The sequence below is a fragment of the Micromesistius poutassou genome (assembly GCF_964030765.1).
Source record: "Micromesistius poutassou genome assembly, chromosome: 9".
Taxonomy (NCBI): domain Eukaryota; kingdom Metazoa; phylum Chordata; class Actinopteri; order Gadiformes; family Gadidae; genus Micromesistius; species Micromesistius poutassou.
Genome location: NC_140279.1, coordinates 11,934,396 through 11,959,929, shown reverse-complemented (window position 1 = coordinate 11,959,929; position 25,534 = coordinate 11,934,396). Strand labels below are relative to the sequence as shown.

The 25,534-nt window shown below is 44.9% G+C and overlaps 2 protein-coding genes across 5 annotated transcripts in view; one reads left to right on the top strand and one right to left on the bottom strand.

Moving 5' to 3' along the window:
* Positions 1-9,338, bottom strand: part of kank3 (KN motif and ankyrin repeat domains 3) — a 32,173-nt gene extending 22,835 nt beyond the window's left edge. Inside the window, exon 1 of one of the 4 annotated variants that reach the window (XM_084472703.1) lies at positions 9,300-9,338. The gene's annotated coding sequence lies outside the window, so the exon portion shown is untranslated. Of the gene's footprint in view, positions 1-5,186; positions 5,242-9,299 lie in introns of those variants that run through there. The other 3 variants (XM_084472705.1, XM_084472706.1, XM_084472704.1) reach the window with 3 other exon arrangements.
* An 11,774-nt stretch (positions 9,339-21,112) lies between these two features.
* LOC311353007 (angiopoietin-related protein 4-like) lies at positions 21,113-25,232 on the top strand. The gene is made up of 7 exons (XM_084472846.1): positions 21,113-21,623; positions 22,156-22,266; positions 22,728-22,815; positions 23,601-23,723; positions 23,842-23,937; positions 24,051-24,338; positions 24,728-25,232. The coding sequence occupies exons 1-7, from the start codon at positions 21,156-21,158 to the stop codon at positions 24,889-24,891; spliced, it is 1,338 nt and encodes a 445-aa protein (XP_084328972.1). The 5' UTR covers positions 21,113-21,155; the 3' UTR covers positions 24,892-25,232.
* Positions 25,233-25,534: the final 302 nt, after the last annotated feature.

Genomic DNA, 25,534 nt, shown 5'->3' with positions numbered 1-25,534 from the left:
ATACACATACACCGCCACTTATCTGCGCACAAGACCAGCCAATGCTTGTTAGAAAATGCAGAGTAAACATACAAGGAGACAGTGTATGTGAGGAAAAAATGCACATACACACATAAAACCACACAAACACAGTGTCAAAACCATAGACAGATAGACAATACGAACACACAAACCATTTGCAGGCAACATTCTCACACAACCACAGCCACAATTGCAGTCATATGATCTCATAAAACCTGATTCTTTAACCATGGCCATCGCTCTGAGCTCACATAAACAAAGGCACCCAAATGACATAATAACAAAGAATGGCTGACTTTGTCATGGCTCTAATTGGATTCGAGCGAAACATCAGACAAACAGACCGGGGATCGGCCGCACCTCATGTTTCCATGTAGGGAAGCTGCTGTCCCGTGATGTTTTCCTGTTATGTTTGACTATTATCCAACCGTTATGTTCACCAAACACCATCTTTTCCATGTCCTGCTTCGGACGGATTTACTACTACTTGATCACTGAAGAGTACTTAATACATTTACATTCAGGGCATTTAGCAGACGCTTTTATCCAAAGCAACTTACAATAAGTACATTTGTCGGAAGAAAGAGAAACTATATATCACTGTCGGTACAGTAAGGATGTTCATAGAACCAAGTGCCAAGCACTAGGTGCCAAGCGGCAAGTGCCAAGCACTTGCTAGGTTACTATGAAAATCTGCAGATTTTATAGTCAATGTATAGTCAATTTATAGTCAATTCATAGTTGACAAGTACAAATGCTCAGCACTTCTTAAAATAGTTATGTTGCTGTTTGTGTGTTAAACTCATCTCACAAAGTTGGTATATTGAATAAAAAAACACAAAATAATAAATAATAATAACCAGTTTCCTCTCAAACAGAAGAACTCAAAAGTGAATCCGTAAACAACTATCTACTTTCTCCGTCAGTTTATTATGGTCTCCTAGGAAAACACAGACACAGGAAATAAAGTCAGGATGTGAACTGGAGCCGAGGTGTTTCTTTGAGAAAGCGACGGAGGCTTATTACACAGTTAACCCCAGCCCCCATCCCTCAATTATTAATAAAACAAAATGCCTGAGCTGTGTGTTCCACCAAAACAACGGCACACTGCTTTGTGTTACAAACAGACGGAAGGATGTTGCATGAACATATTTCCATGTGTGTGCCTTTCCAAGTGATATTGTTTCCAACATCACGTTCTTCATTTCCTGTCCAGGTGAAAACAGAGCCCTGATACAGATATAATAGATCATAAAACAGAGCCCTGATACAGATATAATATATCATAAAACAGAGCCCTGATACAGATATATGCAGATATAATAGATCATAAAACAGAGCCCTGATACAGATACATCCATATATAATATATCATAAAACAGAGCCCTGATACAGATATATGCAGATATAATATATCATAAAACAGAGCTCTGATACAGATATATGCAGATATAATAGCTCATAAAACAGAGCCCTGATACAGATACATCCAGATATAACTGATCATAAACCAGAGCCCTGATACAGATATATCCATAATGGATCATAAAACAGAGCCCTGATACAAATATATCCATATGTAATGGATCATAAGTCAGAGAGCTACTTGGATACAGACAGACTATGGAAAGAGGGTTTGACTGCACTTCTTTTGGTTTTGAACCAGCAACCTCATCTTCAACATCCACCCTTTTGCCCAAAGGAGGCGAGTGAGCGACAGAGAAACCCATGGAGAGAGAGAGAAAAAGAGAGAGAGGGGGAACGAGAGAGAGAGAGACAGAAAGAGAGAAAGAGAGAGAGAGAGAGAGAGAGAGAGAGAGAGAGAGAGAGAGAGAGAGAGAGAGAGAGAGAGAGAGAGAGAGAGAGATAAAGAAAGGGAGACACTCAGAACAAAGGGGTCAGTCCCCAGGGCCCCCTGCTGTGACTGGAGACAGAAGAGCCCCGGGGATGAGCGGTTCTTGAGCGACAGCCCCAAACATCTCCTCTCTCTCTCCCGATCGGACGGCCCTGCGGTCCCTGTCCCCCCCGCTTTGCATGAGAAAAACATCCATTCACAAATCTGGAGGCTGGAGCCCATCACGCCGGAAGCACACACACGTGCACACATGCACACACACACACACACACACACACACACACACACACACACACACACACACAAACAAACAAGGTTTGTTCGTGAAGGTTTCTCCATGTGTTTACAACAAACACAACCACACCTGACCACACGCACGTAAGCACAGCCACAAACATGCACACGCACAAGTGCGTGCATGAACACAGTGGAAAGGAAGCCCCACTCCCCTAAAGTCTTAACAAACAAGAACACACACACACAAACCCACACACTCCCAAAACAACAAATACTCACACTCTACACCACACACACATAACCTCGACACACACCCACACACTGTAACTCCTCTGTAACGCGTGCACACACACATACCTAGCCCTATGCCGCACACACACACACACACACACTCACTTCCTCTTACTCCTCTATAACGCGTGTACACACACACACACACACCTAGCCCTATGCCACACACCCACACACAGGGACCCTGGGGCCCTAGGGGCCCTCTCCCATTGTGTCCCAGAAGGAGCCCTTGACTGAGCTGCTGCAGGGAAACAGCCGCTCAGTCAGAAAGCTGCTTCCTGCAGGAAACACCAGGAGAGGCTGAACCAACACTAGCTAGATTCACACACACACACTCAGATACACACACACACACACACACACACACACAGAAACATATACACTCACACATACAAGCAAACGCACACACACACACGCACACATAAGCAAACACATACTAGATCCCCCCTGCCCCTATAGAACACACACACACACACACACACACACACAAGCAAACACACTCACACATGCAAACGCACACTACATCCCCCTGCCCCACGAGAACACACACACACACACACACACACACTCAGTGAGATTATAGAACATGCTGCTGTCTGTTGAACCAAACGTTCCCTGTTGTCGTTTTTTGCCTGTATGTTGTATGTTTTATGTACGTATATAACATGGGATGTACCCCGCCCACCCCCTCCTGTGTGGTCAGTGCGTGCCTCAGTGTTCACACTCTCTCTGCTCCGTAAAGCCAGAGATCACATCCACACGGCCCTGACTCCTGCCTGTAGACAGCTGAAGTCCCATCTCCACAGGGACATGGGAATAGTTTCTAATCAGCGTCATGTTGACTCCAAACTCCACCCGACTGGCCCCTGTCAGCCCCTAAAACTGGTTTCCGACAGTGAGCCACTATGTCCCTTACTGGTGGCGTCGCTGTTTACATAAAAGTTTCTGAGGGCTCCTTGTTTTCCTCATCTCAAACTCAAACACCCCTCCTCCTCCTCCTCCTCCTCCCTCTCCTCCCTCTCCTCCCTCTCCTCCCTCACACCTCCCTTGCTTGCCCTCCCCCACTATACTGTGGTTCAAAATGTCACCAAGAGAATTCAATAAAAAGTTGAGGAGGTCTGCCACTCCCGGCCGCGGAGAGAGAGGGGGGACTGGCAGGACACTAAACACTAAACAATGTCCGCCGGGGCCCCACTGCCCCGGGAGCTGGCCGTCGGGCCCCCACGACGGACCCCCGCGTGTATGCGGCAACGCCATTCCGCAAAAATATATTAGCATACAAATGTGTCCACTGCGTTACCGAATGTAACCATGGCATTACATTTTTACGCTCATGCTATTCGCTGGTTGCTTTCGATTCGAATGTAACTATCAAGTGTATCACGTTTATTTACTGTAGAGCCCTTTAAAAACAACAAGAGTTGACCAAAGTGTTGTACAATTCAACCATCTAGTTATAAAACAAACAAATAAAATCAAAAAGCACAATAAATAGGACACACTAGACAATAATAAAACTTATACAGTTAAATGCAAGAGAATCCATTTTTAGCATGGATTTGAAGATGGACACTGAAAACCATGGTGTTACCGTGACGTTACCATGGTGTTACCGATCTCCAGCCGTCTCCACTGATGCTCTCAACTGCCCCCAACTCCCCCCTCCCCCATCACCACCCCCGCTGTGACCATGTCCTCAAGACTTCCTGTCGGAAGCTGTTTAAATAAAGTCGCCTGTTTTTTTCTTCACGTCTTAAGAAAGGTTAATGAGCTACACGGTGCCAGGGTGTTGTTCTCAGGGAGCACTGTCTGTGTTTCCAGGCGTCCCGCGGGACAAACAGCTCACTGTGTAGCGCCCACAGGCTTGACTGGACATGAATGAATTCTTTGAATAACAGAATGCCGTGTCACTTGTCGGAAAACCATGATTAAGGCAGAACCCTTCAGCAGGGCCGGCCCGTTTTCCCCCAAACGGCATGTGGCTCACACTGAACCCATCCCTGCAGCCACAACAGCTCCCCGGTGACTTCAGCACTGGGCGGGCCGCACGTCCCACCCTGAAACAAAGCAGGGCTCACATATTGAGGTCCCCCCCCCCCACCCCACCTCCACCCCAATAACCAGCTGTTTCCATGCCACCAGTCCCTCTGGCTTAAGTCACGCTGCACTCCCAGTCGTCTTGGATGAAAAACGCCTTGTTTTCATCCACACTGAGGCCCAGTAACCAGGGCCTGGAGCTCCGACGTGAACGGAGGGACCCTCTCCAGCAGCATGGAGAAATTACAGGCCTCGGTGCGCAGGCTGAAACACCAGCTTGTATTTATTTCGCTCTCCTTCGAAAACAGATACACACACTCACGCAGCATCACCCTGTCCCCATCAGAACACACACACACACACACGCACACACACACACACACACACACACACACACAAGCAAACACACAGTACACCCCCCTGCTAGAACACACACACAAACACACACAAACAATCTCTCACAAGCAAATGCACAATACATCCCCCTGCCCCACGACCACACACACACACACACACACACACACACACACACAAAGACAGATACACACACTCACACTACAGCCCCCTGTCCCATTAGAACACACACACACACACACACACAAACAAGCAAACACACACTACATCCCCCAGCCCCAATAGAACACACACACACACACACACTCCATCTCCACTTTATTTCGAACATGCAGAGGTTATGTTTTTCATCAAGTGCATTGGAACGCCATCGATTTGGTTAACTGATTACCTCTCCTCTCTGTTTTCATGTCATGTCATTTCATTTCATCAGCTAGTGCAAGCACCTACGTGGACAACAAGCAGAGAGAGAGACATTTCAGAGTAAACCCCAACAATACGACGATACATTGACCTAGAACGGATGTCGGTAATCTTCTTGGATAGGATGTTGTGCCCCTCTCGTCTCCTTCAAAGCAGTAGCAGTTTAAAAACAGCAGAAGGTTGATTGTCATTACTGTATCGTAGGACCAGATGTCAAGCGACACTTTGGATCCTGAGGAACTACAGAAATATGTCTTTATTAGTGCCCCCCTCTCCCCCTTTTCCCCCCCACAACACCGGTGGAAAAAAAATCATTCCCTCTTTGATTCAAACACCTACAGCCTAATGACAAGGTGGTGCCACTTGTTCCGTCTGAGTTCCTTCAAAGTCCCTGGGATGCAATCGGGAGGAAGGCCTGTGATTATGGATCCTAATGTGGTTATCCTTAATGTGTAAACTCACGAATCAGAGTAAAAAGCCCCTCTTCTTCCATGGTGGGAGAAGCCAGCCAAGTCATGTCTAAACAGTTAAGAAGAATCCTCTCTCTGAAATGAAAAAATGCTTTCTTCGGCTCGTAACACGACAATGAAAGGATGCACAGAGCCAAAGAACAAAGAGTCTGAAAAAACATGTCTACGGCATAAAGATGTCCTTAAACAAAGGTCTTTGTCTCGCTGGCTGTTACCTGTTAGAGCCAAGGCGATTGTGATGGACGACCATGAGAAGGAAACTGCTCTTTCGTTTATTGGCAATTGTAGCTTAAAGAACAAAACATTCCCGTTGAAATAAACTGTGGGCTGCTGGTAACTTCATTATACTCTGTTCAGGAGGAGAAACGTCCTTGGTGATTTAAGATGGCTATATTCGATTCTACCTCTCTCATGGAATGTTCTCTGAAGAGCCAAAAGGACGGACGTTAAATTACAGCTGAGTGATTTACGCTTTGCTTCATCCCAATGGGGATGGCTATAAAAGCAAGAACAGGGCACTGACTAAACTGTACCAGTCAACTCTACAGTTGGTAAGGAATGAAACACAATAAAGTTGACTCTAAACCTTCAGGAACTCAGTTCTGGACTCGTGGATGAGAAACTGGCTTCTCACGATAAATTGTAGGCTACATATCCCCCCCGAACGATAAAGCAAACTCCTACAAGGCCTCTCTTTCTTTTTAAAAGGTGCAATTTGAAAAGCCACTCAAATCAGTGAATCTGGTGCAGAGAAGAAAGTGGTGATTCCCATAATTCTGGAAGGCCGGAGGCCCTCTGATTGTGGTGGCAGCCTCTACACTATCAGGTTCCATGACGAGCTAACACTTAGCACTAATTGCTGCTGCTGTAAAGCTAAAGAAAAGCCAACTTGAGCCTTAGAAGTAAATGTACCAGTTTAATCAGAGACAGCATTTCTATTGACTATTTTGGAAGCTATTGCCATTGCAGCTTACCCAGGACCAGTCGTATGATAATAGAGATACAAGGATCTAAATAGAGCTCCATTTTTAATGGCTATGGCTTCGTGCCCACGGTGCTCCATTAATACATCCCAAACATGAGATACCAAGTTCACCTCGAGATACACTGGCCACCGTTGGCTGGAGAAAGTTCAATGAGTCCATTCAATCCCCTTGAAGGAAGTCAGGGTTTCCTTAAGCTCTGATCCAAGTTCAAAAACGTGAGATTCTCTTCCAAATTAAAAGCACTCTTTCTGAGAAGCCCTTCCGTCAGTGATACAGAGCCGAGGTCTGCTGCAAGAAGACGCACCACGGTTCACTCAATTTACAGCAGTTTCTATTTCGGACAGGGAGCCAGTCAGCCATACCCCCGGGGGATACTGTTGCAAAACGCAGACGCTCACCTCCACCCCCTCGGTGACCGAGCTGAGCTCTGAAATGTCATAAGAGAAGAGATCTCTGCCTCTTTGCTACGATGAGCTTGAAGAGCAATAGGCTCAATGAGGCATATTTTTTGTTAATTTACATTTACATTCAGGGCACTTAGCAGACACTTTTATCCAAAGCGACTTACAATATAAGTACATTTGTCATAAGAAAGAGAAACAACAATATATCTCTGTCGGTACAATAAGGATGGTCATAGAACCAAGTGCAGTGCCAAGCACTAACAATCACAAGGTTAACCCATTCTCCGTATACGACAAAGATAGCTAGGATAAGATGCTACACAATGCTAAGTACTATTTTTAATGCATATCGGGAGGATACCAACACTGTGTCAGGGGTGACTGCTTAAGGCTAGACACTGAGGTACAGGTCAACAGCAGGAGGTCAGTTCACGGCTGTTTAGTGCAGTGGTGGTTGAGGTGGGAGTGGTGGTGGTTTGGTGGTGGTTTTGGTGGCGGTGGTGGCGGTGGTGGTGGTGGGGGGGCGTGCAGGAGGAAATGGAATGGAATGTATTTCCTTCATCTCCTTCCACTGGAATCTGTTTTGGCTTTTCACACACTTTCTGTTCCTGTTTGCGTTAGGGATGGCAATCAGTTGTGGGCTACTCTTTCAAACAGTAGCCAATGAAATCAATTAGGTGCCATGGTGCTTTGAAGGGACACACTGGGCCCTTATGTGTGTCTCTTGACAGTGGCTTGGTGATTTGAAGGAACTCCCTCTCTCTCTCGCACTTACAAACACAAACACTCACACAGACACACGCACACACACACACACACACACACACACACACACACACACACACACACACACACACACACACACACACACACACACACACACACACACACACACACACACACACACACCGTGACCACACAGAGCAGCCCATCTGACTTCTCACATGTCTCTGAAATACATAACAGATGATACAACACGATTAGGCGTGATATTTTTACACCAGAAAGTTATGTTCCAGCGGCAGTGTCATTCAACATTTGAAGCGGTGCCGTTATACTGTATGACTCAGAAACCATAGCTGCTGGTGTGAACCGCACGCCGTTTAAAAACATTTCCGTCTATATCCTCGATGCTGTTGATTCAATGGGAAGGATCATTCCGTCATGAGTGAAAGCCGAGGCTGGCTGCGGTCAGAGTTGAACCGATGACCCCTTCCACTGAAGTAAATCACCCGAGGAAACGCTCACATGATGGGCAACACGGGGGTCGTTTGCCGCTTCATGTGCGGCGGTGTGCAGTGGTCTGCATCAAGCTCACTTTCAAAACAGAACCGTAATTCTTTGATTTGGTGCACGCTTGGACAGACTAGGTGGCGGATTATATGTTCTGGTGCAGAAAATGACGGTGAATGAAAGATAATGAGACGCAGTTTGCAGGCGGGTGTAAATAACGGAGAAACAATGGGGGGGGTTTCCACCCTCCTGTCCCGATCCCTGCCCCCATTGTTTTATGGGAACTGTTGATGAAATAAGTCCGGGCTGGATGTCATGACTTCAGACCTGTATTGTGGACGTGCCTGGTGTGTTACTGTATGACAATGTGTGTTCGGTCTTTAGGATTTGCTTGTTTACACTGATAACGTTCCCAATACAAAGCCAAGTCCCCAAATGAAAATGAAACTAGGCTGCTTTTAACGAGGCTCAGTGGATGCATTTCTGTGTATTATTATTGACTATGTGTGCTATAAAGACATGAAATTATGATAACGATCTGAAGTCAATGAGTAAAACGACCCAGTTTAGTAAAGACACTAAAAGTGATAATAGACCCAATATTATATTATAGCAAGAGAGTAGGCCTATACTATAGTATTTTCTAGCAAGAGAGTTTAGACTAGACGTCATGTTTAAATGTGATACCAAGATAAGTCCTTCGTTAGTCCTTCTCCATTCAGGGGTATCTAATCGTTTAAACTGATATTTTTTTATTTGTCATAAACAAAACAAAAACGAGCGTTCATATATCACAAACTTCAGAAACCTCCACTGAATGGACTCTTTCTGCAAACACTTTCTCTGGATTGAATAGTTCAACAAACATACACGTTTCCACGCATCCAGACCAACCATGCAAATACCAATCAGCGAATAAAGTAGCCTACATTAATAGGTTAACCAGTGGATCGGTAACCAGTGCTTCTGTCCCGGGAGGGCTGCTTACCTTGTCGTGTCCCGCCGCGTCCACCCTGGAAAGTGAAAAGTCCTCTCATGACAATCCTGGGAAGCGCCGCCGAAGTTCAGTTTGGGAGGGGGCGGATCCAACGCGCTTCCAACTGTTGACGGACAGTCAAACGGTCCAATGAGCGAGCAGAAACGTAAACTTGAGCGCGTCAACTGATCCAAGGCCAGATGGCGCCAAAATGCGAGTTTCCAGTTCCTCGGGATGAGGTTCAAGGGCGGGAAATAATTTATTAGGACACCACCTGCTGGACATTCACTTTTAAAATATGAAATTAGGATTTGTGTAATAAACAAAAAACATGAATCATTGTCTTAATAATAATAAACTATTAACACTTGGAAAAAAAACGTTTTCTTTTTTGGACATTTTGATGGGAACCTTTAGATTTGTCAGTGGACCACCCCACACTCTGTTACATCCAGCCTAGAAGTAGCCTGATACATTACATGGTAATACTTGCTAAAGTGTAGTGTGTAAAGTGTAAATAGTTCCAAGACAGATAGACTTTAATGAGCAGTAGGACAATAGCCAACCACACATAGGAATCTAACATAGGATCTAAAGGAAACAGTTCCATCTTGAGAAGACCTTGGCACTAGGACCCTGTGGGCCCTGCCGCAGGGGGAAAGTCAGCTGGCAGCCTGATAAACCTAATTATACATACCTGATAAAGGAACAGGTGTTGATAAAAACCCTCATACACCGAAGATATCTGACCTTTAAAACAAGCAGAAAATTATATTTGGCCTTGTCCTGTAAGTGACTACAGTAGTATAATATACACAACCCCCTATTGAGGGCTTGGAAAATACTCACCTTCATGTGTTTTCTCTATGTATATTGTTTTATCTTCCTTCAAGGACTTCATCACATATTAATTTCCTGTTTACTTCTTAAAGCCATTCAATAATTATTAACCACACTCAAGTTCACTGCAGGAATCCTGACTTGCTAAAAAAAAGTCCCATCCCATTGTTGAATGGGAACATGGTCTTCCTGGGTGAAGGTTTGGTTGCAGCAGTTTTCCTCTGAGAAGCGATTTAACGAGAGCTCTCTTTGCTCTGCCGGTTAGCACGTCCACGCTAAGGTCAATACAGGAGGCATACCGGCAGTATCTAGAGTCCACCAGCCACAGCCCAGCCACACAGGGCCATGAGTCATCAAGACAGCCTATACCGAGACTTAAATACTGCAGATATAATCCTACAACCCAAGAGAGAATTAGAAGAGTTCAAAGGAAATGCATTGTTATTGACTGTTATTGAATGATGCACAATGCCTGCAGTATTCACCAACATGAACAAATATTAATAAGCGTCAAAAGATGTGGTCGATTCTGGGAGGTTTAAAGTCATTCAGTTGTACTTTTTATTCACCCTTTATTTATCTAGGTAGATAAAACATTGATATATATATATATATTTAAAAAAAAATGTAAGTGACCTGTCCTGGAGGGCACAGCATTGGGTAAAAAATAAATAAATTGGGCCCCTAAGTGTTTCATGGTGCAGGGCAATACATTTCAACATACTTAATATAAAAAGTGAAGTACTAACAAATAGATGTGGAAAATGACTAAAGTGCAATAGTTGCACGTAAAAATTTGAATAGCAATAATTATTCAAACTGTTGGTTTTTTTCAGTAGTTTTCATGTTACCTTGTTGTTTATGTGTTGTTTGTGTCAACATGTGACAATGAGCACGGACACTATTTCTCTCAACATAAATGGCGGTTTGTTTATATCGCCCAATCTTTGTGAATTGTAGTTGCAAAGAAAATACACAATTAGGCTACTTTGAAAACACTCCCGCTTGTCTCTCCCTGAAAGTGTAAAGGGTGTGCCTGCCTGTTAAAGGGGAACCTCAGGATGTGTAAAAACGACTTTGACTGTTTTGCGGTCAGTTTTAGGAGGTTGCAGTTCCGTTGAGCGGAGTGCTGACAAGCTTGTATTTTAATTGGCATCTGGTTACCGGGCAGCAATTAAGAGCGAGATCTCGCGAGCTCACACCATGTATAAGAACGCCCACACGGCAATACAACGCCGTCATTCACCACGTTTAGCAGTTATATTATTCAACAGAAGTAATAGACTCACATTTTTTTTCTAATGTCCACAAGTGTGGCACCTTGGGTTTTCATAAACACACAAACGTAAGTTAATTCGTTTTTTTTCTTAATTTGAATGTTTTAAATCCAGAATGTTAGAGAATGGTGAATGGAGACTCCAGTCTGAACTAATGGTTGACGTGTACAGAAGCTAAAAACGCCTTGGGTGGAAAAGCCCTCTTCAACTGCAATAATAAAGCCTAGCAGAAGAGGGCGCCCTTATATTTCAGATGAGATATTTGTATATATTTGAGAGAAGGCTCTGTCACAGCGCTACAGTACTTGATATAGGCCCTATTAGATACAAAGCAGTGGTCAACAAAATATTCAGTTACTATTATCCCATCACAATATAGACTAATTCAAACAATAAATGAAAAAGCAAATAATGTCAAGATGTTTCCCATGAGAAAGAAATAAGAAATAATCACATATTTAGTGGTTGCTCTCTAAAAATCTCTTGCCTTGTATCAGCCTATAAAACCTTACTTTCTACTTCCATTTTCTACCAAACACATGTTTTACAAGTCATGTTCCACAGAGACGGCCATTAGAACATGGTGGTCCGTTATGTGATAGGCGTGGTGCCTTGACCGGTCACACAGCATCAGTCCAGCTCTGTTGACATCACAGATCAATGCAGGTCAGCATATTCAAACTTTATCGACAAACTGGATCAACATGACACTGTCAATACACAACAAACATCGCTACTCAAACATGAAGGTGTTGGCAAGCCTGTGAGTAGTTTGATAGTAATTCAAATTTGTAGCCTACTAGATTGTTGTTTCGTTCGTTTCGTTATCTTGTTGTCAACAGCATACCAAACACAACCGAGGTGGTAAAAGTTATCTGCCAGGGAGATAAGGTACACAGTAGATTACTGAAAGACCAAAACAACAACCTTCAAAGAATCTTTGAAGATTGAGAACCTTACACAGTAGTGTGGAACTCCAGTCTGTATAATGTCATAAATAATTGTTTCACAAACAAACAGCGGCATTGCCAAGTTCAACCCACTAAGGACAATAGAACCTGACAATTATAAGGGAAACTGACAGCAAGCAAAAACCGGCATGGCTGCAAAACCAATTCCATGTGCTGCATGACCTAGTTTAAAAGAAACGCCTGACAAATGCTGAGAAGCTCTCGGAATTAGGGATGGGTCAGAATATTCAATTATTCGATTATTTGTTCCCGAGGGTCAAAGCCGATTTTTAACATTTGGACAGTTAACATTTTTTCCCATTCAAATAAACAAGAATTAACGGACGGAACTAATGTTGGTTCTGTAGCACTATTAGTTTTTTTATTATTATTAATCATGTACAGAAAAACAATATACACAATAAGCATAAATATTAATATATATGCATACAACACAAACACTGATCACTGTTAAAGTTAGTTTTTTTGCGTTTAAGATATTAAGTGATTTCTTGCCGATGATCCATGGCTGCCTTTGTCGGCACACATCGAATTATCGATTATTCGTTCATACCACCCACTGATTATTCAACCATAAAAATTTGAGTTATTCACATCCCTACTCGGAATCAGAACATTTGGCGGTTTTCATTGGTGGTATAGAGCAGTGGTTCTCAAATGGGGGTACGCATACCCTAGGGGTACTTTGGAGTAGTGCAGACTTTTTTCACCCTGAGCAAGTTTCAATTCTGAATGCTAGACGATAAGAAATCTAGAAATGGTGATTGAAATTTAAACTAGGAGAAAGGAGAATCCATGAAAAAGAAGGCTCACTCGTGAAGAATAGAATTTCTCACTAAATTGTGAGTATTTTTTTTCCCAAAAATGTTTTGTGCCTGTGTAGGGGGTACTCAGCTGAAAAAATATCTTAGAGGGGGTACACTAGTAGAAAAGGTTTAAGAACCACTGCTATAGAGCTGATGCCACCTGGGAAAACAAGCCTTGGTTTGCCTTTGTCAGTCTCCATTACACTCTGTTTCCGGGCAGTCATGATACTATGGTCCTTTGGATCTGAGAGTGGACTCCCTCATCAGATGTCCTCAGCCCATCCCTCCAAAGAGGAAACAGAAACAGTTGGTGCCATAACAGCCAGCCTTCCCTCTGGGTCAGGACGACCTTGGCTTCAGGGATGACTCCCAGGAGAGGAACCAAGGCCCGCAACGTTAACCCCTCATTAATCACGACTGTGTTGTGGATTCTCTTCTTTAAGGTTATTAACCGACTTGGTTGCCATGGTGAAGAAGACTTTTGAGAACCTCTGGCTGCCATACTTGGTAAAACTGCAGTTTTACAATGTGTTAGTGCTTTATGGTATACTTTAAGGTAGTTTAAGGTGAATATGGTGTACTCAAGAGTATGTAAGGCTTAAAGCTAGGGTAGGCAATCTGGAGAAGCAAGCCAGATTTTGAAAGTATCCAACTGAAAAAAGCCCACCCCTCCCTTCAGGCCTCCCTTCAAGCCAATAAGTTACTAGCTGGCTACCTTTAGCAATAGCTGGCAGTGGGGCTGGGTGGGCAGCCCCGGGGGCGGCCAGCGTTCAGCGGGCAGCCCCGGGGGCGGCCAGCGGCCAGCAGGGCTCTGACGGAACGCTGCCGCAGCAGCCGGGCTGGATGGGCAGCCCCATGGGCAGCCAGGCAGCGGGGCTCCGATGGACAATCCTGGGCAACAATTATTTTCTCCTCCATGTCGCGGTTCCCAAATCCTTCTCAACCAACCCGACGCAGACAACCCCGGGCAACAATCGCGGGTAACAATCCCCTTCTCCTCCATTTCACGGTTCAGTCTTTAATATTGACGTGGAAGTGGAAGAACCAGAGGCGTCTGAGAACCTGACGCAGTCGTTTGAGATTCACAATATCATCCGGAGGCGCAAACAGCTTTTGACCATGATAATATATATTATATTATATAGATATCTAAATATAATATTAATAAATATAATTATTTCGATATAGAGCTCCAGGACTCCCGCTGGAGCACCCGGAGTGTTCAGTGTTCAGTGTTCCACTGTAAACACTAGCGCATGGTACCGTGGCCTCAAGCTGCTCAGGGCCACACCCCCACCCTCCACCTTGACCCGCCTCTAAAAACGGTGCATTTGTGGGGCGCTCATTGTGGGACTGGCTCATAGTGGCTATAACTCTGCACCAAGGCTGAATTTCTTGAACGTCTTCAAGTACTGTATTAGGGGCCCACTAATACCTATATTAAAGCATCCATAAAATAGCATGCCATGGGACCTTTAAGAGAATTTTAACAAATATGACATAAAAGCTTCGAAAATAAATTGCCTACCGTAGCTTTAAAGGCTTTCTGAAAGTATAACTGACTCAACTGAGGTATGTGTATCCATGTACAATACAGTATACCTAATTGTATGTAACTTTGCTTTCATCTGCAGCAATGTAGAAATATATTGTGTTACACAATACACATCATCTCACATCTCATTTTGCACAAAATAGTTGTGTGACTAATAATAGGGGTGTGTGTAAAACCGAAAAAGGGTAGGTACAATTTTCTTGATGACTAAGTTGAAAATACCTAGGTTTAAGTACATTGTATTACAAATGCGCACCATAAAGGTTCACATCAGGTCTAAATGTTAAAATAAATTAATTTTAAAAGTTAGACTTCTTACTGAGGCTGTGAACCTTTACAGTAACTATTAAGGAAACACCAGGGAAATCAAACCTTCACAGGGCCAGCACTGAGCAAAACAAGGGCTCCATTTCCAAAATACAAAAACAGATCCGTCCCCACTGTAACACAGGGTGCTGTATAAAAGTCCTGGCCCAGCTCACCATCTCAGTCAAAGTTTCCATGAGTGGGCTGTTAGCTGCAAGCAATGGAAAAGCACTAGTGCCAGCATTAGTAACTAAACCGATCCAGCAATCAGCCCTGAATCGCTGTCCCAGCAGGTGGTTTGGTCAGTTTCACATTGAGTCATTTCTTTGCTCAACTGCAGTGCTGGAACCCCACCTAGGATGATGTCGATGCAGAGGAACTTGCATGGAGATCTTTGGTGTTGTTTGTTTGTTTGGCTAGAATTCCCTTGAATGCATCCTATAGAAACACATTAAGAATAACCAAAATAAGAAGAGAACAACTAAATATTCTGTGGCTTTGACAAAAAGCACCTAAAAATTGGTATGATTTCGTCAAACCATTGACTAAGTGTTGACTTTTAAACTAGAGATGTAAACCTAATTGAGTGTTTAGTGTGTAGTCCGATGTCATATCGCCAGCCATATCGTTAGCCTCATAGCATACTTGCCTAAGTCATATTTTAAGGTTCATCTTGAATTTAGCGTTAAAAAAATGGTTAAAAGATGTCTTAGGCAGATAGTGATTATGGAATGTAAAAAATCACTCTGATTGTCTTAGGATAAAGGCAATGAGGCACAGTGAATCAGCAGTGTTAGGAGAGTAGGAGTTAGTGGATCCCTGGGTTTAATGGGGGTTTAACGGGGGTCATAACAGGATGAGGGACAGGAGAACGGCGGTCCGCACGCCCCCTGGACACAGACACAAAGTTCATCCACCTCCAGAGACCTCCAGAGCAGAAACAACATGTTTTCCACCGGGCTGACCCATGGCTTCCTCTCCTTCAGGAGCCAAAGGCCCCCGGGTCCAGAAAGTGGTCATAAAGCGCCCTGCGGTGGCCATTCAAGGCCGTGGGTGTAAAGGTATGTATTGGTTTGGGTTGGTGTATTTTTAGAGCTGTTCCAAAGTGTTGTGATGGGTTTAAATTAGGTAAAGGTGAGCATGGACGTCTGCCAGAATTTGAGATGTTCTTCAAATTTGGTAAAAACTGTCATCATTCAACAATATGGAGGGTCTTGATGGGCAATAAGGAGGAGGTTTTTCTTTACCTGAGTCATATTTCGGCCAAATTGTGATATCTAACCTAACTCTACTCTCCTAATGCTGCTGATTCCCTGTGCCTCATTGGTTGTATCCTAAGTCAATCAGAGTGCTTTTTACGTTCCATAATCACTAACTGCCTAATGCCGCTTTTCCACCGACAGTATCAGCTCGACTCGACTCAACTCGACTCAACTCGCCTCGACTCGGTTCCAGGCGCGTTTCCATCTAAAAAAGTACCTCTTCAATGTGGGCGGGTCGTAGAAAATAACCTCTCCAACATGGGCGGGTCGTCATTAGGTTTTAATCACGGGAGACGCGATTCCTGGGAAATCTGAATCTGATCAAGACTATTTCCTGATTCCCGGGAAAGGTTATGATGGGATGGGAAATAAAATAAAATAAAAAGCGCAATGACGCGTCTATTGTTGTCATACGGTAACGTTGATGGAGGCCAAACTCGAGCCCTAGGAAAGGAACAACACTAAAACGAAACAGCGAAAAACGCTGATCCTCCGGAGCCGGTCCGTGGCCTCCAGCCACGCCGGACACACACAGCCACGCGCAGCCTAACTCTAGCCCCGGCAAAGGAGCGACACACACGGCGAAACGCTGATCAGTGTCCCCCTCCGGAGCGGGTTCGTGGACACCAACCACGCTGGACACAACGTAACTACAGCCGCTGGCCAATCAGTTACCAGCAGCCTGTTTACGTCACACAAAAGTACCTACTCCGCTCGCTTGGAACCTCGACGGAGGTAGTACTAAAAAAAAGTACCCGGTACTAGGTACCGGGTACTTTTTTTGCCAATGGAAACGCAAAAAAGGCGTGGCGAGTCGAGTCGAGTCGAGCTGGTACTGGCGGTGGAAAAGCGGCATAAGTCATCTATTTGACTTGGACATTTTTGACACTAATTACAAGTTGAACCTTAAAATATGACTTAGGCGATTATGCTATGAGGCTAACGATAAGGAATTATATAACATCAAGATAACACTTTATTATTCACTTGGAGGGAAATACAGTAGGACAGAAGTTACAAAGATACAATTGATCAATACTGTGGTTCAAATGACAACAGGGGTCCAACTTACACTTCTCGAGTCAAAACAACAAAACAGCATTGGTTAGCTCTGAAATCACAACGATAACTCTGTTGGGGGGGTGTACTGCAACACCGGCCCCCTCCCAGCAGCTGGGAGCGGGGGTGATAGATATAATCCACGTGGACATCCCTTTGCGAGAGGTCAGTACTCAGTACATGACCAGGTCAGGGGTAAGATTGGACAGGCAGCACACATTCTTCATCTCCACCCCCCTGCCCTATCTCCAACCGACTAGTGTGTGATTGGGAAGGGATGTGTTTGGGAATGTATTTGAAGGTTGGGAGTGTTTATGTTTTAGTTTGTGTGGAAGTGTTGCCGGCATGGATTACGGATAGAGCTATTTTGAATGCTACAACACAAGTATAAACATATAGTATAAAATGTGATTCCCTGTGCATCAGAAGTTAACTGTGATACACACAACGGTATTCCGTGTGGTTCAATATGCGTTCATCCCGCGGAAAGCCAGACATGTAAATGTGTTTAATTCTCACTGAATTAGCCTAACCTCATGTGGGCTCTATCCACCCACTCAGGGGCCCTGCCGGAGAAAGGCCCCTGGCTACTGGGTGAAAGTGCATCCAGATCCATGCAGGAAGGCCCCCAAAAGTGCAGGGCCAGGATTACCAGAGTGAGGAATGTAGGCGAAGGGTCACACAGGAAGGAACCGAATGGAATTTCAACCTTTGAGTGGTAAACAACAGGAGCCGACCTGGGTTTGAGTGGAGTGAGCCCACGGCCCACGGCACACAACACACACTCACATGCGCCGCCGCGGCCTAGTGTGTGTGTGAAGTCCGAACTCGAAGGCCACGTTCAAACGCCTTCACAGAGTGAAAAGGATGAAAAGTAAAGTGAGTAAAATGAGACCTGTTTGTGTCATGCAGCAACAATGGCCATTTGGGCGTGACGCTGAAACTGGCCCAGCAGACGTGTTGTCTGGTTCATAGTACAGTGTTTTCATCCCGCGGACCTTTCCCATTTAGTTATTGGCAATGTCATTTTTTTTTATGTACCTTGAAGTACTTTCACCTTAATGGTCAGTGGCCATGAACACTTTAAAAAATCAACAAAATAATCAACAAAATATTTCACCCCCCCGTCCCCAAACAAACACAGCTGACCTCACAGTAAACAAATGGTGTGTTCCAGATGCCTCGGACACCAGCCTTCCGAGGTCCAAGTGGGGAAAACTCCCAGCTTTCTTGCGGCATTTCTCGGAGGCACGCCCCCTTTTGGTCGTGCCCCCTCGGAATTCTCAGAGTATACCGAGCTCAGTGATGACGCTCTCAACAGAAATGGCTGCGCCCATGAGGAGATTTATTTTCTTTGTATTTGTACCACATTGGTCATTTTAATGTCTTGCTGTGCGTGCAATACAGTTGTAGCAAAATAGTTGTGTTGTTTGTTTTCAAGCTGGTTTGCTAAAAAATAACAACGACTAGCCAATGACATGACACGATCACAAAGACGAACGGGAACGCTATAAGTGCTATGAGACAGGAAATGACGTCACAAGTGAAACTGGGAAGGCTGGTGTCCGAGGCATCTGGAACACACCATGAGCCCCCCTTCTGTGTGTGTGTGTGTGTGTGTGTGTGTGTGTGTGTGTGTGTGTGTGTGTGTGTGTGTGTGTGTGTGTGTGTGTGTGTGTGTGTGTGTGAGAGAGAGTGTGGGGCCTTTGCCCATTTCTTTGACAAAGACGCAAGGCAGCCCGAACATGTAATCACGTCGTTCACCTTTCACCCAGTAACCCAGTGCCGCCGTAACCACAGCGCCTACACTGCTCCGCTCGTGCGGGCGACATGCTGTGTAGCGGGAAAGCGTCATGACGTCATACATCAACGGCAGAAAGGCTGTTCCGCGCGATTTGTGGCGAAAATAAACCGAATCTCCTTCCAAGCTTTATCACCTCAACACTAGACTTAATTAATTGATTCATAATTGATTTATCTTTGATGCAATTAATATAACCATCAAAAGCAAACAGTTATAGATACTGAATAGGCTGTCCGTAACATAGATGTATTATAAGAAGCTCTGGACTGAACTGCGGTTTTTAAAGATGTCCCACTGGGCTACGTGTCCAGTGTCACGTACCGCGAGCCTCTGAGTCTGCACCGGACGGGGGACAGAGGCCTGCGCGAGGACACGTGCTTCCTCGCCAGGTCTCCCGCGGCGAACCGCGTCACCCTGAAGCAGCTCTGTCCCGCACCGTGACGGCCAGCAGTAGGCTACGTTAATAATTATGTTATGTTAACATTATTATGTTAATAATTAAGTTACACTCATCCACTCATTTACATTAACATGAGTTCACGAATCGTTTGTCTTGTTTCACTATGGCAACATTAACAAGATAACGACCATTCGGTCTTTTAGATAGAAAGATAAAAACTTTATTAATCCACCGGAGGGGAAATTCCTTTGTAACAGCAGCCCAGCAGCAGTGGAAGAAAGACACAGTATAAAGTATAACCTACAATAAAAATCGTAATAAAATCGTCTCGGTTCTTCATCAAATAAAATATGTAAAGAGTGCATAATTAACACTCAATATCCTAATAATAAATGCTCAGCTAGTTCTCAAACATGACACATTGCATGATATAAAAATATGGTTGTTTACCCGTTTTGAAATAACCCGATTAAACCTGTTTAAGATTAGGGAACATCCATCCAAACATCTTCTTTCAATAACATGCAGTCTGCCAGTAATCAGAGAACAACGCCTGTGTGTGTGTGTGTGTGTGTGTGTGTGTGTGTGTGTGTGTGTGTGTGTGTGTGTGTGTGTGTGTGTGTGTGTGTGCATGTGCGCGTGTGCGTGCATGTTTGTGCTGAAGAGCGACTAAATTAAAAGTGTGGGTTGAACTTTCCTCTACTTCTCACAGTGACGCGTTTACAGCACTCCTGCTCCTCGGGCATTTTCCGGACTCGAACGCAGACGTAGTTGCCTATACCGCGGAGTCGATGAGACTTGATCCATTATTAAGCATTATTAAGGTAATCGATAAACTAAGCGAGAGCCAAAGAAACACATTCTTATAGACTGGGAGCGTTTGGCAGAGAATGTGTCAATTGCAGCCAACAACTCTTGGTGGAGCCAGCTCTAATTTTCTGTGTTGTGTTACACATGTTTGCATGCAACACGTCCATTGAAGGATAACTGTCATATACCATAAGAAGGAGCATTAACGCAATAAGAATTTTCCTATGTATTTGATTGACCATGTACCATTGACCAATATGCTTTGCTTTATTTAACAGCTTAAAGATCATCAAAAGAGTGCTTTAAACTCCACATCCATCACTGTCAACATTTTATACCATTTTACACATCATGTTTTAATCATAAAAATATATATATGATTTAAACATTAATTGTATATGTGTATTGTATTATGTGTATTATGTATAAAAACATCTGAGTGTGAGTTGCCGGTCGGGCCGGTTGTGTGGGAGTTGCGTTGCCAGTTAGGTTGGAGCCCAGTGTGTGTCTGCCTGACTCACCATGCCTCTGCATTGCATCATGGCTGCAGACAGGCCTCATCAGGACAACAACAATAAGAACACAAGCACTTCTCCCTCCTCCTCCCTCCTCCCCCCATCCCTCCCAGCCAATCAGAGCAGCCGCTCATCCTGTTGCTTTGTGCAGGCAGAGGCTATTTAAAGCGTCCTCAGTGCCTGCAGTACAAACACAGAAAGAGAAAGAGAGAGAGCTTTCCCCACTGAAGACACATAGACCCTTGCTCACCACACTACAGACGATGACCATGCAGAACGCCTTGCTGCTGCTGCTCCTGGTGGCGCTCCTGCTGCATGCCGGCTCCTCGCTGCCCCTGGACAGGAAGGAGGAGCGGGGGTCCCAGATCGGCAGGGGCCCCTACGCCTCCTGGGACGACGTGAACGTGCTGGCCCACGGGCTGCTCCAGCTGGGCCAGGGTCTGAAGGAGCACGTGGAGAAGACCAAGGCCCAGGTCAGGGAGGTCCACGGCCGGCTGAGGACTCTAAACAGCAGCCTGGCAGAGCTGGCCTCCGCAGGGGGCCGTGGCCCGCAGGAAGGGGCTGGAGGGGGGCTGGTCGCTGAGCTCCGGGCCCAGACAGAGGAGCTGAGGTCGGAGAGGCAGAGTCTGAGGTCCAGGCTGGAGCGGGTGGAGGCGAAGGTGAACCGAGGGCTGAGGGAGCCCTGGGTGGAGGGGAATTCCAGCGACGACGGAGACACCGCCGCCATCCAGGTGAGAGCAGGAGCTATACCGATACGAGCCTACGGTCCTAAGAGAGAACTGTTGATGGGTTTCGAGATAAAACGCCGTTGGTTCACACGTTACGATGTACTTTGGCTTTGCCGCGTGTCAAAGCGCTCATGTGGAATGCCCCCTTGTTAAACATTTATGGGTTTATAATAGATGTGTTTCCACTCCAGATTATGGTTGAATGTCTCGAGGACTGGTTTGGGTCGAAACAAAAATCGAATCGTAGAAGCAAACAACTGTAGTTTCAGTTCACAACTGGTAGTCCTTTCAGTTAAAAACTGGTAGTCCTTTTAGTTAAAAACTGGTAGTCCTTTTAGTTAAAAACTGGTAGTCCTTTCAGTTAAAAACTGGTAGTCCTTTTAGTTAAAAACTGGTAGTCCTTTTAGTTAAAAACTGGTTGTCCTTTCAGTTCACAACTGGTTGTCCTTTCAGTTAAAAACTGGTAGTCCTTTGAAAACCCCCAAAAGACCCTGCAGAACATGACGTGGACATTTGGTTCTGTTTTCTTCTCCAGAGAACCCTGGCAGCCCAGAACAGACGCATTGACGACCTGCTGGAGAAGATCAGACAGCAACAAGACAAGCTGGAGAAGCAGGGGTTACACCTACAGGCTCTGCAGACCAAGGTACCTACATTCACATCCTAGCCCCCTCACTTCCTAGCCCCCTAGCCTTCCATCCTCCCAGCCTCCTGGCTCGCAGACCCAGAGAGACAGGGGAGGGGGGACAGGGGCGTGTCCAGACTCATTGAGAAGGGGTGGTGGTGGCAGTAAGACTAACTTTGTAGAAAGGGGCAGGGAATATATACTTTGCCAAATCACACAACAAATACAAACCTGATTATCTGTCCAAAAAATATAGGACAATTAAAATGTGTACAATAAACAAACATTGTGTAGCATTGTCTAGTTAAAGCACACTCATTTTTGATTGAAAGGTGGAAATCGTATAAATTTACAGATTAAGTTGGGAAAGCCTATTCCAGACTCAGTAAGGACAAAATGTGTCCAACCAGCGTGTGTGTTATGCGGTTATAGTGACTGAACCTCCCTATGGCTGCATCCTAATCCACGTGTGTTCTCCCCAGTTGGGCCAGAGGAGAGCCAAGGTGCACCGACGCAGCCACGAAGACACAGCCCCGAGGGGAGTCCGCCACAGCAACAATCAACATACAGGTAGGAACACAGAGGAAGACGCTCTTATTTTGAAGACACAATCCGTTCCTCTCTAAGAAATTGGTAAATAAAACAGTAAAGGCAAACATATTTCATTTTAATCCAGAGAGACCCTGTGGCAGAGGCTTCAGAACTGAAAGTCTTAAAAAAGTGAAAATCCTCCCCTTGAACTCAACATAAAAAACCCTTAAAAGGTTTCTTCAGCTATATTCCACACTATTTATATGACTGATGTTCAAACATTCTTACACTTTTCTTTCTTTTCTTTGTACATGTGCAAGTGCACACTATGTACCAAGCAAACAATATCAAACCGAAGTGTACCTTAACCTCAAGAGTTAATAATAACACATAATCGAGCATCTGGCTGGCAGGGCATCGCACCGGCAGTCCAAAGGTGGATGAACAGGCATTCTAACTCACCTACATTCCTGAGCACTGTAAGCAACCAGAGACGGTTAAAAAGGGAATTCAGAAGGCACCATTCTCGCTTAACCGTTGCACCATTTGGTACAGTCCAGAGTCAATCATTCAAACCATCTTTCTCGTTAATTAAACCAATGAGATGATAGTCTAGTTGACTAGTAGATATAGTAGAAATTAACACATTTACATTAAATGATATGTTGAATTAGGGAATGCTTTTGAGATCTTGAAGTCACTTCAAACACTCCAAAAACCTCTTTCTTAATGAAAAGTGTGGTCCAAGTTATTTTTTCCCTCACTCCTACAGAAATGGACAGTCACTTAATTTAAGGTTCTGACTATATCCCTCTTTCTTTCAGCCAGTGCAGGTTCGCCCAGAGACTGCCATGAGGTGTTCATGTCCGGCCAGAGAGCCAGCGGTGTGTACACCATCCAGCCGGCCTCCTCCCACCCCTTCGACGTGCTCTGTGAGATAAACTCAGGTGGGTCCCGCAGAATCAGTGGTTCTGTTCAATCATCCTAAGAAGGAAGGAAATTAAGAAGTGATTCGGACTTGAAGCAAGATCGCCAGGGCCTTAATAGCTTCCTCTTGCCGAGCAGATGGTGGATGGACTGTGATCCAGAAACGCCACGACGGATCCCAGAACTTCAACCAGCTGTGGGAGAGCTATCAGAAGGGATTCGGCCATCTCAACGGTAAATCCAAAAATGACAAAATCAATAAATATTGATCCAATTTTAGATGAAGGGGTATGATGTCATGATCTGCAAGAGCAGAATAACAATAAACAACACCTTCTCTCCCTCAGGTGAGTTCTGGTTGGGTCTGGACCGTATCCACTCCCTGGCAAATCAGGGGCTGTACACCCTGCAGGTGCAGCTCTCTGATAGGACAGGAGAAGAGCAGCTGATGAACTACCGCTTCCGATTGGACGGCCCGGAGAATGACTACGCCCTGCACCTCTCGCCAACCAATCCCACTGGTTCTGGCGTTCCAGCAGGCGCCATGGCAACGGGAGCCTCTGGTTTACCCTTCTCCACCTCAGACCGGGACAATGACCTCAGCGCGGACGTCAACTGTGCCAAGTCTCTCTCAGGTACTTATCGTCAGACCGCTCTCACGAGAACGGGGCTTATTGTTCTTCAGTCAGAGTCCTGGACAAACTGGGCCCCCATCACCTGTGTGATGATTATTTTGAGTTAGGGATAGTGAAGTGGGCTAGCTCTCTGACTCCTAGCTGAGAGGTACAGGCTTGGTTCTCCAATAGTCCGAGGCTACCTGTAGAAGTTCAGTGTAATCAATAAAGCAAGCAGAGCCCGTGCAGAAGCCAAAGACGTTCAGACTCTCAATGGTAAATGCTCTGGGTTCAAGGTTCCTGCAAGTTAAACCCTGAACCCAACATCCATAAAGGAGAAGAGAAACGAAAACAGAGAGCTGAGCTTTGATGCGGTGGGATGCTAACCAGGGTGTGTTTTGTTGTTGCAGGGGGCTGGTGGTTCAGCAGCTGTGGAGAATGGAACCTGAACGGCCGTTATCCCAAAAGACATCTCAACCGGCAACGGTCTCCAAGGCAACAGATGTCCTGGGCAACCGCATCAGGCAGCACCCTGAAGTCTGTTGTGATGAGAATCGCACCGTTCAGAGACTGAACTGTATATTGTGGAGGGATTTGAAGAAAGACTAGTTTAGTATAGTCTACTGTCTGTCCGCTTACTGCCACTATGACTTGTTTCACGTTTCAACTCCAACTTTTGGATACTACCAAAAAAATAAGCAATGTTTGATTATCACACGTTAGGTTTTCTCCCATTGCAGTGTGCCCAAGTGATTTTCTCCTGAAAGCTGAATTAAGAAGCAGCTGTTTATATGCTATGCGATACATTACCTCACTGTTTCAGTGGCCTCTCGGTCACAATGACTGCCAACTCTGTACGTCCTTTGTAAGGACAATTCTTATGATTCACGTGTTTGATCATTCACTGTCATTTGCTCTTTTTTTATACTGTGGACTTTAACAGATATTGTATTTATACCTGAATAAATATTGATTACAAAAAGAAGTGTCAAAACAACGTCTGTGTGTTCTGGGCTTATAGTTGTAGTATTTTTAGAATAATGCCAAGCAGTCCACCAACTGCCCCAAATATGTAAAATATAGCCCCAAATACGTAAAAAAAAAAATTGGACAACGTGTTCAACTGTTTTCCAAAGAACACAAAATGTCTATTCAATCCACCATTTCCTTATTAGATTTCACGATTACCCTTATTTCTGAGAGCAGGAAGATACTTC